Source organism: Lynx rufus, unplaced genomic scaffold (assembly GCF_022079265.1).
Source record: "Lynx rufus isolate CCGP_SWC_20201006 ecotype Redwood Valley unplaced genomic scaffold, mLynRuf1.p SCAF_14, whole genome shotgun sequence".
NCBI lineage: Eukaryota > Metazoa > Chordata > Mammalia > Carnivora > Felidae > Lynx > Lynx rufus.
Window position 1 is genome coordinate 42,476,640 of NW_025814828.1, and position 13,239 is coordinate 42,489,878.

Here is a 13,239-nt window from a genome sequence, read left to right on the forward strand (position 1 = left end):
TTAAGGAATTATGAATGTTGTTAGGTAGGATAATAACACTTTGGTTATGTTAGGAAAAAACAGAAAGAAAGAACCCTTATCTGCCAGAGAAACATACTTAAGTATTTAACATATGAAATGATCCAATGTTGGGGTTTTGCTTTAAAAATACTCTTGCTTCAGGACAGTGAAAAAAAAGTGGGCAAGATAGTGATAAAACAAGGCTGGCCATGTGTTGATGACTATTTTGAAGATGAATGATGGGTACATGAGAATTCACTATTCTACTTCTGTGTAAGTTTAAAAAAATTCCATGGTCCCAGGGTGACAGCAGTGTGCTGTGGTTAAGAGCATGGGCCTCAGACTAACCTGACCCAGAGACCCCTGACTCTACTATGTACTACCTGATCCTGGGCAGGTCACTCCCCTGCTCTAAGCTGCTTTTCTCATCTGACAAATGGAAACCACGACAGTCCCTACACTTACCTAGCCTGGGGGAGAATTAAAAAGGGTTTCCTTTAGTGGCTGACAGTGCAATCTGTCACCAAGTATTGTTATTTTCTTTATCACTATTACTGTTGTTATTACTTCCGTGCCACCACACTGCCTCATGACCAAAGGCTAGAGGCCAGATACTAATTTGAAGCTGGGGCCTGGAGTCCTGAAAAGACCAGTAAACTCTACCCTCAACCCTATCTTAGGGATTACTCCTAAAAATTAGAAGTAGCTCAGGGGCATTTCTAGGCCCTTGAAGGCTGAGGCAGAGACTCACCTACAGCCCGGAAGAGACAGGCGCCGTCCTCCTTCATCTGCTTGATGATGAAGCCCTTCTTGTCCCTCAGGGCCTTTTCAAACCAGTGCTCCTGCTGGAGGGAAGAGGTGGGGGTCAGCAACAGGAAAGACCTGTACCCCCTCCCCATGGCCCTGCCCTCCAATTCCCGAAGGGCCTAGCTAAATGGCAGGGTCAAACTCCCAGCCCTGTTTGACACTCTATGCATGCAAAGGAAGAGGAGACCCTTTCTTTTAGGGAACTGGTCATTGTGTAAGCAGAAGACTTGCTCCCAGAAGGGCCTCATCTGCTTTCTGACGGACCCCTGCTGACCATGTTGGGAATCCAATGCTTGGCCTTCCCATAGGCAGCCGGAGGCCCTGACCCAGCAAGTACCTGGAGGTAGGGGGCAGCAGAGAACCTGGCTTTACCTCAAGGAGTTTCACCTGGGGATCCTCTAGTCACTTAGGGTAGGGATGATATGGAGGAGGGAGTAAATGGCAAGAGCCTAGATCCCATTTTGCCTTTGTATAAGGCAAAATACATGCAAGGTATGATTTCACTTACAATTGAACAAGTTTAACATACATACATGTGACTATACATATAAGTATACAAACATGTAAAAGTTGGGAAGACCATCCAACAAAATACCCCTAAAAGTTGGCATTACAGGTGATTTTGACCGTCTTCAAGAAAAGTATGCAATCCCTTGTCCAAAATTCCAAAACTCAAAAAGCTTTGAAAACCAGAAGTCTTCCTCTAATTCATCTGCCATCATAACCTGACCTGAGCTGGCGAGAATGTATTTATCCCCCAATTGGAGGTGAATATTCAAACATTGCCATGCAGAAACATTCAGGTGTTCATGAGGTACTGCCACAGACTCCACGAGAGGTGTTACCAAACACACAGTATATACATCAGGTGATTTTTCTAAATTCTGAAATTTCTCTAAATTCCAAAGCACATCTGACCCCAAAGGTTCAGGTTTAGTGTGCCTAGACAAATGTGTATTTTCAGACTTAAAAAATAATAATGGATGAGCACCTGGGTGGCTCAGTTGGTTAAACATCTGACTCTTGGTTTTGGCTCAGGTCATGATCTCAGTTTGTGGGATCGAGCCCTGTGCTTACAGCATGGAGCCTGCTTGGGATTCTATCTCCCTCTCTCTCTGCCCCTCCCCTGTTCACTCTCTATGTCTCAAGAAATAAATAAACTTAACCCTCTGTTTGTCCCTCTCCCTGTTTTTATATTATTTTTGCTTCCCTTCCCTTATATTCATCTATTTTGCATCTTAAAGTCCTCATATGGGTAAGGGGCATTAAGGAATCTACTCCTGAAATCGTTGTTGCACTATATGCTTAGATGTAAATTTAAAAAATAAATTAAATAAAAATTAAAAAAAAAAACTTAAAAAACAAATCTCTCTCTCCTTCTGCCCCTCTCCCTTGCTCACATAAGCACACCCTCTCTAAAAAAAAAAAGTAGATGAATAGGCAGAAAAGAGGGTATTTAGGGCAGTGAAACTACTCTGTATGGTACTTTATAAGTGGGTATGTGTCAGGGCACCTGGGTGGCTCAGTCGGTTAAGCATCTGACTTTGGCCCAGGTCATAATCTCATGGTTCGTGAGTTCAAGTCCTGCAACAGGCTCCATGCCAACAGTGTGGAGCCTGCTTGGGATTATTTCTATCTCCCTCTCTCTCTCTGCCCCTCCCTGGCTCATGCTTTCTCTCCCTCTCAAATAAAATATAACTTAAAAAAAAGTAGTTATGTATCATTATTCATTTGTCCAAATCCATAGAATGTACAACACCAAGGGTGAAACCTAATGTAAACTGTGGACTTTGGGTGTTTATGATGTGTCCTACATGGACACTGATTGTAACAAATGCACCACTCTGGTGGGGGATGTTAATAATGGGGGAGGCTATGCATGTGTGAGGGCAGGGGATATATGGGAACTGCCTGTTCAATATGAGAACTCTTTTGTTCAGTTTTTTTAAATTTTTTTTCAATGTTTATTTATTTTGAGAGAGAGACAGAGAGACAGAGAATGAGCAGGGGAGAGGCAGAAAGGGAGACACAGAATCTGAAGCAGACTCCAGGCTCTGAGCTGTCAGCACAGAGCCCAACACGGGGCTCGAACTCACGAACCGTGAGATCATGACCTGAGCCGAAGTTAGACATTTAACCCCTTTTGTTCAGTTTTTCTGTGAACCTGAAAGTGCTCTAAAATATTAAGTCTATTAAAAAAATAGGGGGGCCTGGTGGCTTAGTCGGTTAAGCGTCCGACTTTGGCTCAGGTCATGATCTCGCAGTCCATGAGTTCAAGCCCCACGTCAGGCTCTGTGCTGACAGCTCAGAGCCTGGAGCCTGCTTCAAATTCTGTGCCTCCCTTTCTCTCTCTGCCCCTCCCCCACTCATGCTTTGTCTCTCTTGCAAGAATAAACAAACATTAAAAAAATAAAAAATAATAATGTCCACGGGTCACTTAGAACATATTTTCCATTTCAAAACAAAACTAGAAGCAGCAGACCTTTCCCCAGGCCTCTTACGCCCTCTGGTGGCCACCAGAAGAAACCAGCCTTACCTATCATCCAGGCTAGGGACCAGAAGTACCAAGCCTGCTCCTTTGGGACACCACCCTGACCAGGGATTTATAGTATATGGCTAATGATCACTAGACAGAGGGGATCACTACTCTACAGGACACTTTTCCCCAGCTCAAAGTGAGCAAAATTCCCGGCAGAGTAGGAAGTACGAAGTCTGGAAGCCAAAAGCTCTGCATTCCAATCCCAGCTCTGCCACTCGCTCGCTGCATGATTTCAGGTAAGCTACCTGAACTCACCAAGCCTCAGTTTCCTATCAAACAGGGGATATGTGATCTACCTGCTGGAGCTGTCAAGAAGCTCAGAGGAGCTTCAAGACCTGAAAAGGCTTTGTAAATAACCTAAGTCACCAGTCACAGAAGAGTGGACACTGGCCCAGAGACGATGCACAACTGAGGCCCTCAGAGAGTACCAGGTGAGTGGCTGGACAGTAAGGGATGAAGATGGGGGTGACAAAGGAATGCCCAGCAGCCCCACCATCAGGGCCCACCCCCCGGGAAGGTGTTACCGGCTTTCCAGAGATGACAAAGGTACCTGGAAGCCCTTAATGGGTTCCCATAGACAGCACAAAGACTCTTATTTGAGCACAACACTCCAACAACCAGGTGCCTGTCCACAACCAAGAGACTGTGGACTAGTACACTCCAGCCAGTTCCCCCAAGTCCATCCCTGTCCTGCAGGGACAGTCATATCCCAACACCATGGTGCCTGCTCTAGCCAGGGGTCACCAGCAGGGAAGCTACAACTATGACTAAAGGCGCAGACTGGACAGAAAGAAAAGTTCTTAAAAAGAAGGGCACACAGCAACCTCCTGCCCTCAAGTGTGTGTGGGGAGGGAGTGGGGGGAGATGAGATCAAGGTGATCAAAGAGGATAAGAGGGGCCCCTACTTATTCATCCAACAAAAGTTTACCAGGCAGCTGCTAAGTCAGACCCTGTCTGTATTAAGGCTGGCAATGAGGACAGAGAAATGAATCAGACTTGGTCTCTACCTTCGATAAATTCACAAATTGCTAGGGGGGTGGGGAAACAGGGAATGACCACACACAGTGTGAGCAGGGCAGTGAAAGAATTGAACACACAGTGCTATGAAACACAGAGGAAGGGACCTGGCCAGTCATTAAGGCTGGCACTTGAATAGAGGTGCCAGCTGACCAAAGGATCAAAACATAAAGACCTCCAGAAATGCTTGTTAACTGGTAAGAAATCACTTCTGGGGACACCTGGCTGGCTCTGTTGGAGAAGAATGTGACTCTTGGGTCTTGGGATTGTGAGTCTGAGCCCCATGTTGCGTGTTGATATTACTTAAACTAATTTAAAAAAAATCACTTCTGCCACAGAACACTAAGGATGCCAAAGGCCCAGCAATGACTCCAGCACAGCTCAAGTCCTGGGTAGGACTATACAGGTAAGCAGAGCGGGGCCAGGAAGAAAGATGAACTCATATTAGCCAAATGTCTGCCCCTCACCAGGTGCCTGATGCAAAAGTTAACTTCACTTAATTCTTCTTATCACAGTCCAGCTGCCAGTGAGCATTAACCTTATTTGACAGAGGCAAAAGAGCTGGGGTTTGGGCACCAGCAAAGGCTAGTATAGAGGTAACAGGGGAGCCCTCATGAGCCACAGTGTAGAGACATACCTGGCAGCCTATCCTAGGAAAATCCTGGTTTGTCCCTAAAATTGAAGGAGGCCTGAATCCGGAGGCCAGACCACTACCTACCCATTGGCTTTAGCATCAGCAGCCTTAAGGGCTTAGGCTCTGGCTGAAACCGTGCCTTTCCCTTTGGGGAGAGAAAATAGGACATCATTGTCCTGGGCTCCAGAAAGAGATGAAGAGTCCCAGGAGCCTCTAGCATAGTCTCCTCCTTCCCATAGCTGGACAGGAGCCTCTGAGAAAGATGCCAACTTGGGAACTGTTTAGGAAAGTGGCCCAGGAAAAAAATGCTGGTGGGGGAGAGGGGCGGGGGCTAGTCCTGCCATTGGTAAGTTTAAGTTACAATGCTCTAGCCTGAGAAAGTCAAGTCCAGACCATGAATCTTACAAGGCCACTGCTGAGCCTGTCGGTGAGTCCCTCCCACATCTCTGAGCCTCCATAAGGGGACTGGACAAAGTTCTCTGACATCAGGGGATCCCAGGAGCAAGACTCTGCAACCTACTGGTCCAAAGGCCCAAAAGAAGTTAAAGCAGGGGCGCCTGGGTGGCTCAGTCAGTTAAGCGTCCGACTTCGGCTCAGGTCATGATCTCACAGTTTCTGAGTTCGAGCCCCACATCGGACTCTGTGCTGACAGCTTAGAGCCTGGAGCCTGCTTCAAATTCTATGGCTCCCTCTCTCTCTGCTCCTCCCCCTCTCATGCTCTCTCTCTCCTTCAAAAATAAATAAAAACATTAAAAAAAATTTAAAAAAAAAGTTGAAGCAGACTGTGGGACCCAAGTAATTTAGGTTCCAATCCAGCTCCACCAATTACTAGCCATGTGATGAACCACTCTAAAAACTCCACAGTATTCCAATCTGTGAAATAGGATAACAAGCTTCCCAATAATAGGGTTACTGGGAAGACTCCAATATTACATGACTTTACCCAGCAGAATAACATTTAATGGGTTTCCTTCTTCCCCTGGAATACCCCTATAGTAACCTGAATGATGACCACCCACAGATATCAGAGGCCCTAAACCTGAAACCTGTAAATGATACTTTGTAAGGAAAAAGGGTCTTTGGGGTGTGATTAAGTTAAGGGTCTTGAGATGGGGAGATTACCTTGGGAGTATTCAGGTAGGACCTAAATGCAATCACAAGTGTGAGAAAGACCTGACACAGAAGAGGAGACCACACATAAACAGAGAGGACAGTATGAAATCAGGCAGAGGCTGGAGTGATGTGATCACAAACCAAAGAACACCGGCAGCCACCAGAAGCTGGAAGAATACTGGATTCTCCTTAGAGCCTCTGCAGCAAGTGTGGTCCTGCCAACACTTAGATTTTGGCCCAGTGAAACTGGTTTTGGACTTCTGGCTTCCAGAACTGTGAGAGAATACATTTCTGTTGTTCTAAACCACTCAGTTTGTGGTAATTTGTCACAACAGCCACAGGAAACTAATACAATCCATTTGTAGCACTCCCTAGTGTGAGCCATGAGGCTATATGGCATGGTTCCCGTCCTGCAGGATCTACCTCTCTAGCATTCCCCCAGGGAGAGGATTAGAATGAAGGCAGCAGGGGCTTGGAACTCCCCCTCCCAGTCTGGGAAGCTACTGACCCTGCCTATCAATGAATGAGCTGCCACTGAAGACAGAGGGGGCAGGGGAAGATGGCAGCAGCAGTGGCAGCTCCTGGGCAGATGTCTTCCCAGAGCCCGTGGCCAAGATGTGTTTAGTATTCTGGCCTTCACAGCTCTGTCCCAGCAAGTCTGATGCCAAGACCACCCCTCTCTCCCCCCAAATCACCCAGGAACACTGGCTCAACTCCATGGGCAAAACACAGGCAACCCATCCAATGAAAAACAGAGGCGCACTGCTCTCTAAGGAGCAACACAAGCTCTCCAAGGTGAAGGAATGGGAAAGGAGCAAGGACCCAAACCTACTGCTGGGCCACTGAGGGGGCAAGGGGAGAGGGGCTGGGTTAAAAAAATGAAGATTCTATCATTCTTCAACAAAAAGAAATGAAGTATTGCTGCATACTACAACACGGATGAGCCTTGAAAAGAATATGCTAAGAGAAAAAACCCAGATACAAAGAATTTCACATTGTAGGATTCCATTTGTAGGAACTGTTCAGAATAGAAGAATCAATCAAAATGAAAAGTAGATTAGTAGTTGCTGGGGCTGGGAGGCGATGGGGGATTGGGAGATGGGGATGGTGCAAAGTTTCATTTGCAAGTGATGAAAATGTTCTAAAATTGATCGATCGTGGTGATGGGTGCACAACTCTGAATACACTAAAAGCTACTGAATTGTACACTTTAAATTGGTGAATTCTATGTTGTGTGAATTATCTCCATAAAGCCGTTAAAATTAAACAAACCCAAGGGCTGACAACAATGGCAGAGGAGAAGGAAGCCAAACGTTGTATGAGACTTCGTAACACACCCCCATAAGCCAACGGGCCTTACCCAAAACTTTCAAAATGGGGAGGGGGAGTGGGGAGCAGGGAATTAAGAGATTACAACCAGCTTCTCAGAAATGAGTCCAACCTCCCTCCTCATTATTACCCATTTCAAGGCTGGAGAAACTGAGGCCCAGAAAAGGGAACCGCCTGAAGATACAGAACTCAAACCCAGAAAGCCCAGGCAGGGACCACTTCCTGCTATAAGATTCTGTCTCCCCGCCAAAGGAATCCAACGGTTCCTGGATGCCAAAGGGTCTTTGCTAACAAAGCTCAATTGTTAACAAAGCCTCCCAGGGAGAACCTAGATTGTCCTGGGGAAACTGCAAGAGAAGAAATCAGCCAAGCTCCGAGGTGGACAGGCACTCCTACACTCAATAACCCCAGGCATGGGTGGACTCTTGGGGGTGGGGGGGAAGGAAGCTGAGAGTTTGCCTGAAGCCATAAAACAGCCAAGTAGGAGACCCTAGGGTTTGAACTCAGGCCTGCCCAGCTCCAAAGCCCCCAATTTTTCCACACACAAACCTACCTCTACACCATCCAATAGGCCCCTTGACGGGCAACCCCCACGCCTATTCACCATAACACAGCTGGACATAAAACATCACTGCCTGCCAACCCCAAACCTCACACTGAACAGACACTTGTCCTGCCCACCAAGCTTGGGCAAGGGAAAGAGGAAGAGGAACCCAGTTTTTCCTCAAAAGACACTCACCATTCTCTGTCACCTCTAGGTCCCGAGGGCTTCGGTAGGAGTTCCCTAAAATCCCAAAGCTAAACGACCCTTCACCAGCTCCTTACCTGACCCATGAAGAAACTGAGACCCAGAGAACACAGACCTAACTATTCTGGTTCATCCAGCAAAGCTCCAGCAGAGTCAGAGTAGGAACCCAGGTACTCTGGCTACAGTGCCAGGTCCAGTACCTCTGACCACCTCCGCATTGCACACCCCATTCTTAAAATGCTCTGAGGGGTCCTCAAGCTCTTTTCACAGTGTAGACTCGGTAAGGCAGCCATGCCTGGAAAAGAAACCCCCAACATCACCACCTCCCTAGCACCAGGACCCCAGGGTGCCAAAAGGGCTCCTAAAATCAGCGGAGGTAGTCACAGCATCCAAACAGACAGGAAGTCTGAGTAGTCGGAACAAGGATCCACCATCTGGGTTTGCTCTCACCAACTTCTCTCTTTTCCACGGGATCTAATGGGCCTCAAAGGCTATAAATGCCCCCAGGTGATAGTTCAGGACAAAGACTGGAACCTCAGGAAGAATCTCCGCTCTTCTCATCCCCAGAAAGCCCCAAGTTGGACCAGGTGAGGCAGGGAGAAGCATCTTATTCTCCTTTTGTCCCAAGAAGTGTGAAGACAGGAAAAGCCTTCCCCCTGTCATTGGGAAGGCATCATGCAACCACAGAGTTTTACTTCCACGCATATTCTTATGGGAACAAGTATGGGGGAGGGACTCCCAGCCTAGAAGATGCAAAGGGGGTGTAAGGAGATGTCTTTCTAGTCACCATGTCAGCACGCAACTTTCTTCCTTTATGTCCCTGGGACCAGGGATGTAGCATTCTCTAGTTCTGTGGAGGAAAGGCAGCCTACTACAATCAGGGAGAGAAACAATTCCTGGCCCTGACCCTGTAGACTCAAGACAATTTATTCTACCTGTAGTAGTAAAGGGTAGAAAGGTATCAAGGACAGGGGGCTCAAGACAAGGCCCTGGCCCCTGTGAAGTGCAGAAAGATTTATCTGAATCAAGGGGAATAGGAATATGGGTAGAGAATTTCCCTGGAGTGGGAATGTCTCCAGGAAGAAAAAAGCTTGTTGAAAGCAATTCAGAAAGCTCAGGATATTTCCAATCCTGGAAACGAGAAGCAAACAGAGCTGGGTCAGGGAGAGACTCAGAGTTATCTCCTAGTTCTTGAGGGTAGGCCTCAGCCCCAAGTCCCCAGTACCTGACAACCTTCTCATAGAAAGTAGGAAGATCTTCTTGGCCTGTGAGAGTTCAGGTAAGGGGTTCTTAGGACTATATAGCACCCAGGTCCTTCTGTTCAATGGCAGAGGCCTCAGGCCACACTGGAGAGGACCTCATGTCCCTCTCCCTGGTAAGAAAGGATTGCCTGGTTGTGGGGAGGGGGAGAGCACCTCATACCCAAGGGGGACTCAGGTCTCTCCTTAAGATAAATGATCTCTTGTCCCTAAGGAGAATCTTAGGCCCCTAGGAAGAGGCTCAGCCTCTTCCTCAGAATCCTGTCCTATCCATGTCCTCAAGGGGAGTAGAAAGTTCTTGGAATTTAGTTCATAAATGGCCTGAAGCCCAAGTCCCCAAAGCAAAAAAATCCCTCAAAGGCCCCTTTAACGGGTATACCTATGCTATCTAAAGTGAGGTGACAATTGGTACTTTCAGGACAGACGCAGGTCTCAGGTCCTAAGGTGGGTAAGGTGTCTCACGCACCTGAAACAAAGTTTAAACTGTTAGAGGGAGACTCGGGACCCTATTTTCCAGGGACTCCCTATCCACGCCCCTAAGAAAAGGGTCTTGGGGCTCAATTCCGAGTCCTAAGGTAGAAGGAGTCCTCCTGTTCCTGAAGAGATCCTTAAATTCCTTGAAGAGAGAAGCCCAGACCACATTTCTAGAGACACACCAGACATTGGGGTATTCATGGGTCTCTTGTCCTTGAGGACAAGCTCAAGTGTCCTTGGCTCAATGAGTCTCAGGCCCTTGATCCATGGGAAGACCTCAGGTCCATCTCTAGGACTCCATGCTGCTCATGTCCCCTGAAGACTGGTATCAGGCTACAGTTCCCAAAGCAGGGATCTTACATCCCTTACAAACAGCTCAGGCCCTTGGAGCAGGGGGTGCTCAGATCCATGTTTCAGGGGGAGAAGGGGCGTTTTTGGACCCAAAGTATGTTTCAGTCTTTCATAATTAGGGTAGAAGAACCTCATATCCCTGTATTTGTGTGTGTGTGTGGGGGGGGTGTCTCAGACCTCCAAGAATACTCAGACACCAATCCCTGAGGAGAAAGGACTTCTGTGGATGGGGGGTAATCCATCTCCTGAAGAGGCTTCAGACCCAGTCTCTGTAAGCCCCAGTTCATAAGCAGGAGGATCTTAGGCTCAAGTACCCAAAACAGTGAGGCTTATTTTCTTGAAGAAAGGCTCAGGCTGGGGAGGTGGGGGAAGAGAAGAGCTGAAGGTCTATCACTTAAAAAAAGCTTAAGCTCCTAGAGAGAAATTCAGACTCTTGTCCCCAAAGAGGTCTCAGACCACTGAAAGGAAGCACAGACTCTTGTCACCTGGAAAAGGGATCAATCTCATGTACCTTAGTAGTTTCTGGTCCATGAGTGTTAGTTTTGGCGCTTGTCCCCAAGGGGAAGGGAATCTTATCTCCATGAAAGTCGTTTTATTTCCCTGAAGAAAAGCTAGAAGATGCCCTTCTCTAAAGGGAATGTATCTGTGTGTGTCAGATACTTGATTCTAGGAGACGGAATCTTAGGCCCTTGAAAAAAAGGCTTAGAACCTTTAAGGAAGTCGCTGGAATCCATTGGAATGGTCCTGTGTTTTGTTCCCCCTGAAAAGTAAAGGGAGGGGTTGTCCTGTATGCACTGTCTCAAACTCCCGAAAATGGTTTAGATATCTTGGGGACACTCAAAAATGTATAAGGTTTCCATCCTATTTGTGTTCCCCTGAGGAGAAATCTCAGACCCTATTCCAAGAGGAAAGAAAATCTCAAGACACAGAACACAAACCAAGGTCCCCTGGAGTCATGAGACTCCCCTCTCAGGTGGCATTCCTACCTACTGGCCCTACACGAGGACGTCTCAGGGCCCAGAATAATGGCTATGGGTCCCAGAAGAGACCACGGACTCCATCGTTAAGTCCGCCATCTTATCTGGGGCTTCTAACCCTCAAGTCCTTGGTGGGGGGCAGGGAAGAGGGTGTCCTAGGCCCCTACCACCAGAGAAGAATGAATGCCAGGCCCCGGGAGAAGACGTAGGTCCCTTGGGGGGACCTCAAACAGCCTTCCTTGGGTCCCTATCCAGTCTGGGGATCCCACCCACCACATCCACTCACCTATCACCCCCAGCCATACCTGCTCAACGGTTGCGGGGTCCATAGCCTCGATGCGAGCTGCAGCCGCTTCGTATTCGTCCTCACTGTTGTAACCCGCGCCGACCTCCTCACGCTCCGGACTGCCCCCGCCAACCGCTCCGACCCCGGGGGCTTGACGTCGCCGCTTGCTGTGGCCCGGCCCGGAGCAGCAACCTCCCACGCCTACGGTTCCGCCCACGCCCACCACCACGCCCGCCGCGCCCACACCCGCCGCCGCTGAGCCCAACGCGTCGCCGGGACCGCCGCCGGGACCGACAGGGCCCCCGCAAGGAGGAGGAGAGGCCTGCTGTGGTCGCGGACCCGCCACGGCGCCAGGCGGCACGGCCAGCGCCCAGCGGTGAAGCGCTCCCGGCGGCCCCGGTAGCGGGCCCTGAGGCGGTGGTGAGGCCCGGGAACGGGGCCCCACGACTCCCGAGTCACGGTCGCGGTCGCCACCGCCCACACCCGTGCCGCCGCCGCCCACGCCCACACCCCCGCCGCGACGCGGCGCCGGGGGCAGCGGCCCGGGCGGCGGCGGTTCGTTGGCGGGGTCGGCGTCGGGAGGCGGCGGCTTCTTTTTGGGGAGAATAGTCATGGCGGCACCGCCAAGTACCCCCCAGCAAACCCGGCGCGAGGCACGCTGGGATAGAACCCGGATGAGGGGGCTACTGTGGTGCGCGAAGCACGACGGGATCGGCGGGACCCGGATAAAGAGATTGAGGCACCGGTTCGAGAACCGTCGGTGGCGCGCAGGTCACGGGGCAGGAGAACCCGGATGTGAAGTCCTAGATGATGGCACCGCGGCGAGTTTGTCGTAGCCTTTTCTCCAAGTCCAACAAGTTTACTGCTATGCTCGCTCGTTCCGGCCTGCCGCTTCAAAGGAAACAGAACCAAAACAAGCACCTCTTCGCCCCGCCCCCTCGCAGGTTCTTGAACTACCGGGTGGGGCCCCGGGGCGCTGCGCACGCGCGCCAGGGCACAGTCCCGCCTCTCGTTCGGAAGTACGTGGGCAAAATCTTCGCCGCCGCCAAAACAATTGCAGACACCAACCAATCGAGGCAGTTGCGTGGGTCTACGATGATGCCCACGGGCCAATCAGAAGCTAGCGATCGCCCTCCCGTGCCCTCCGTCTCAGATTTCAGTCAAAGTCTGCACTCTCGTTCCTTGCCTTTCTTTCTCTCAACCGTCCTGTCGCGCTCTTCTCTCCCTGAGGCTCTGACTCACAGGCGGGGGTACTATGACAGCACAGTGCGGCCGGCTCCAGGCGCGACAATTTGAAAACGACTCCCTGCCAGGCTTCCAACCTGGCCGCAGTCAGCCGGACTGACTGGAAAATATCAACACTCCCAGAGCATAGCAATCCCCTGAAGCGTCACTTCCGGTCCCACCCACCTGCAAATCCCTGTCCGGCCGAGAGGCGGGCTCCGCTTCACCCTGGCAACAGGCCGAGTTCTGCGGTAATTGGTTAAGAGAAGCCGTCACTAACGTCGGATTGGCCAACCCCGGGACAGACCTGCATCGTGGGGACCTTGGGTATTTGCGAGGCAAACACGCCCTCTTTGGCACCACTGCGCTCCCGCCCTCGAGTTGACCTCCCCGCCTCGGTGGCTAGTGCGCAAACGCGGCACAACCTTCCCACCGTACACCGCTCCCCCCCAAACTGAGTTTACCTGGATTGAGCAAAAGT

General features: G+C 49.9%; 1 protein-coding gene across 6 annotated transcripts in view; it reads right to left on the reverse strand.

The window, feature by feature from the left end:
• OTUD5 (OTU deubiquitinase 5) overlaps window positions 1-12,868 on the reverse strand; it is a 28,170-nt gene extending 15,302 nt beyond the window's left edge. The window contains exons 1-3 of one of the 6 annotated variants that reach the window (XM_047076221.1): window positions 11,554-12,868; window positions 10,981-11,031; window positions 752-845 (exon numbers count right to left, since the gene is read on the reverse strand). In XM_047076221.1, the coding sequence (XP_046932177.1) occupies window positions 752-845; window positions 10,981-11,031; window positions 11,554-12,147 (739 nt within the window). In that variant the 5' untranslated portion in view covers window positions 12,148-12,868. The remainder of the gene's footprint in view (window positions 1-751; window positions 846-10,980; window positions 11,032-11,553) is intronic. The other 5 variants (XM_047076219.1, XM_047076220.1, XM_047076224.1 and 2 more) reach the window with 5 other exon arrangements.
• Window positions 12,869-13,239: the final 371 nt, after the last annotated feature.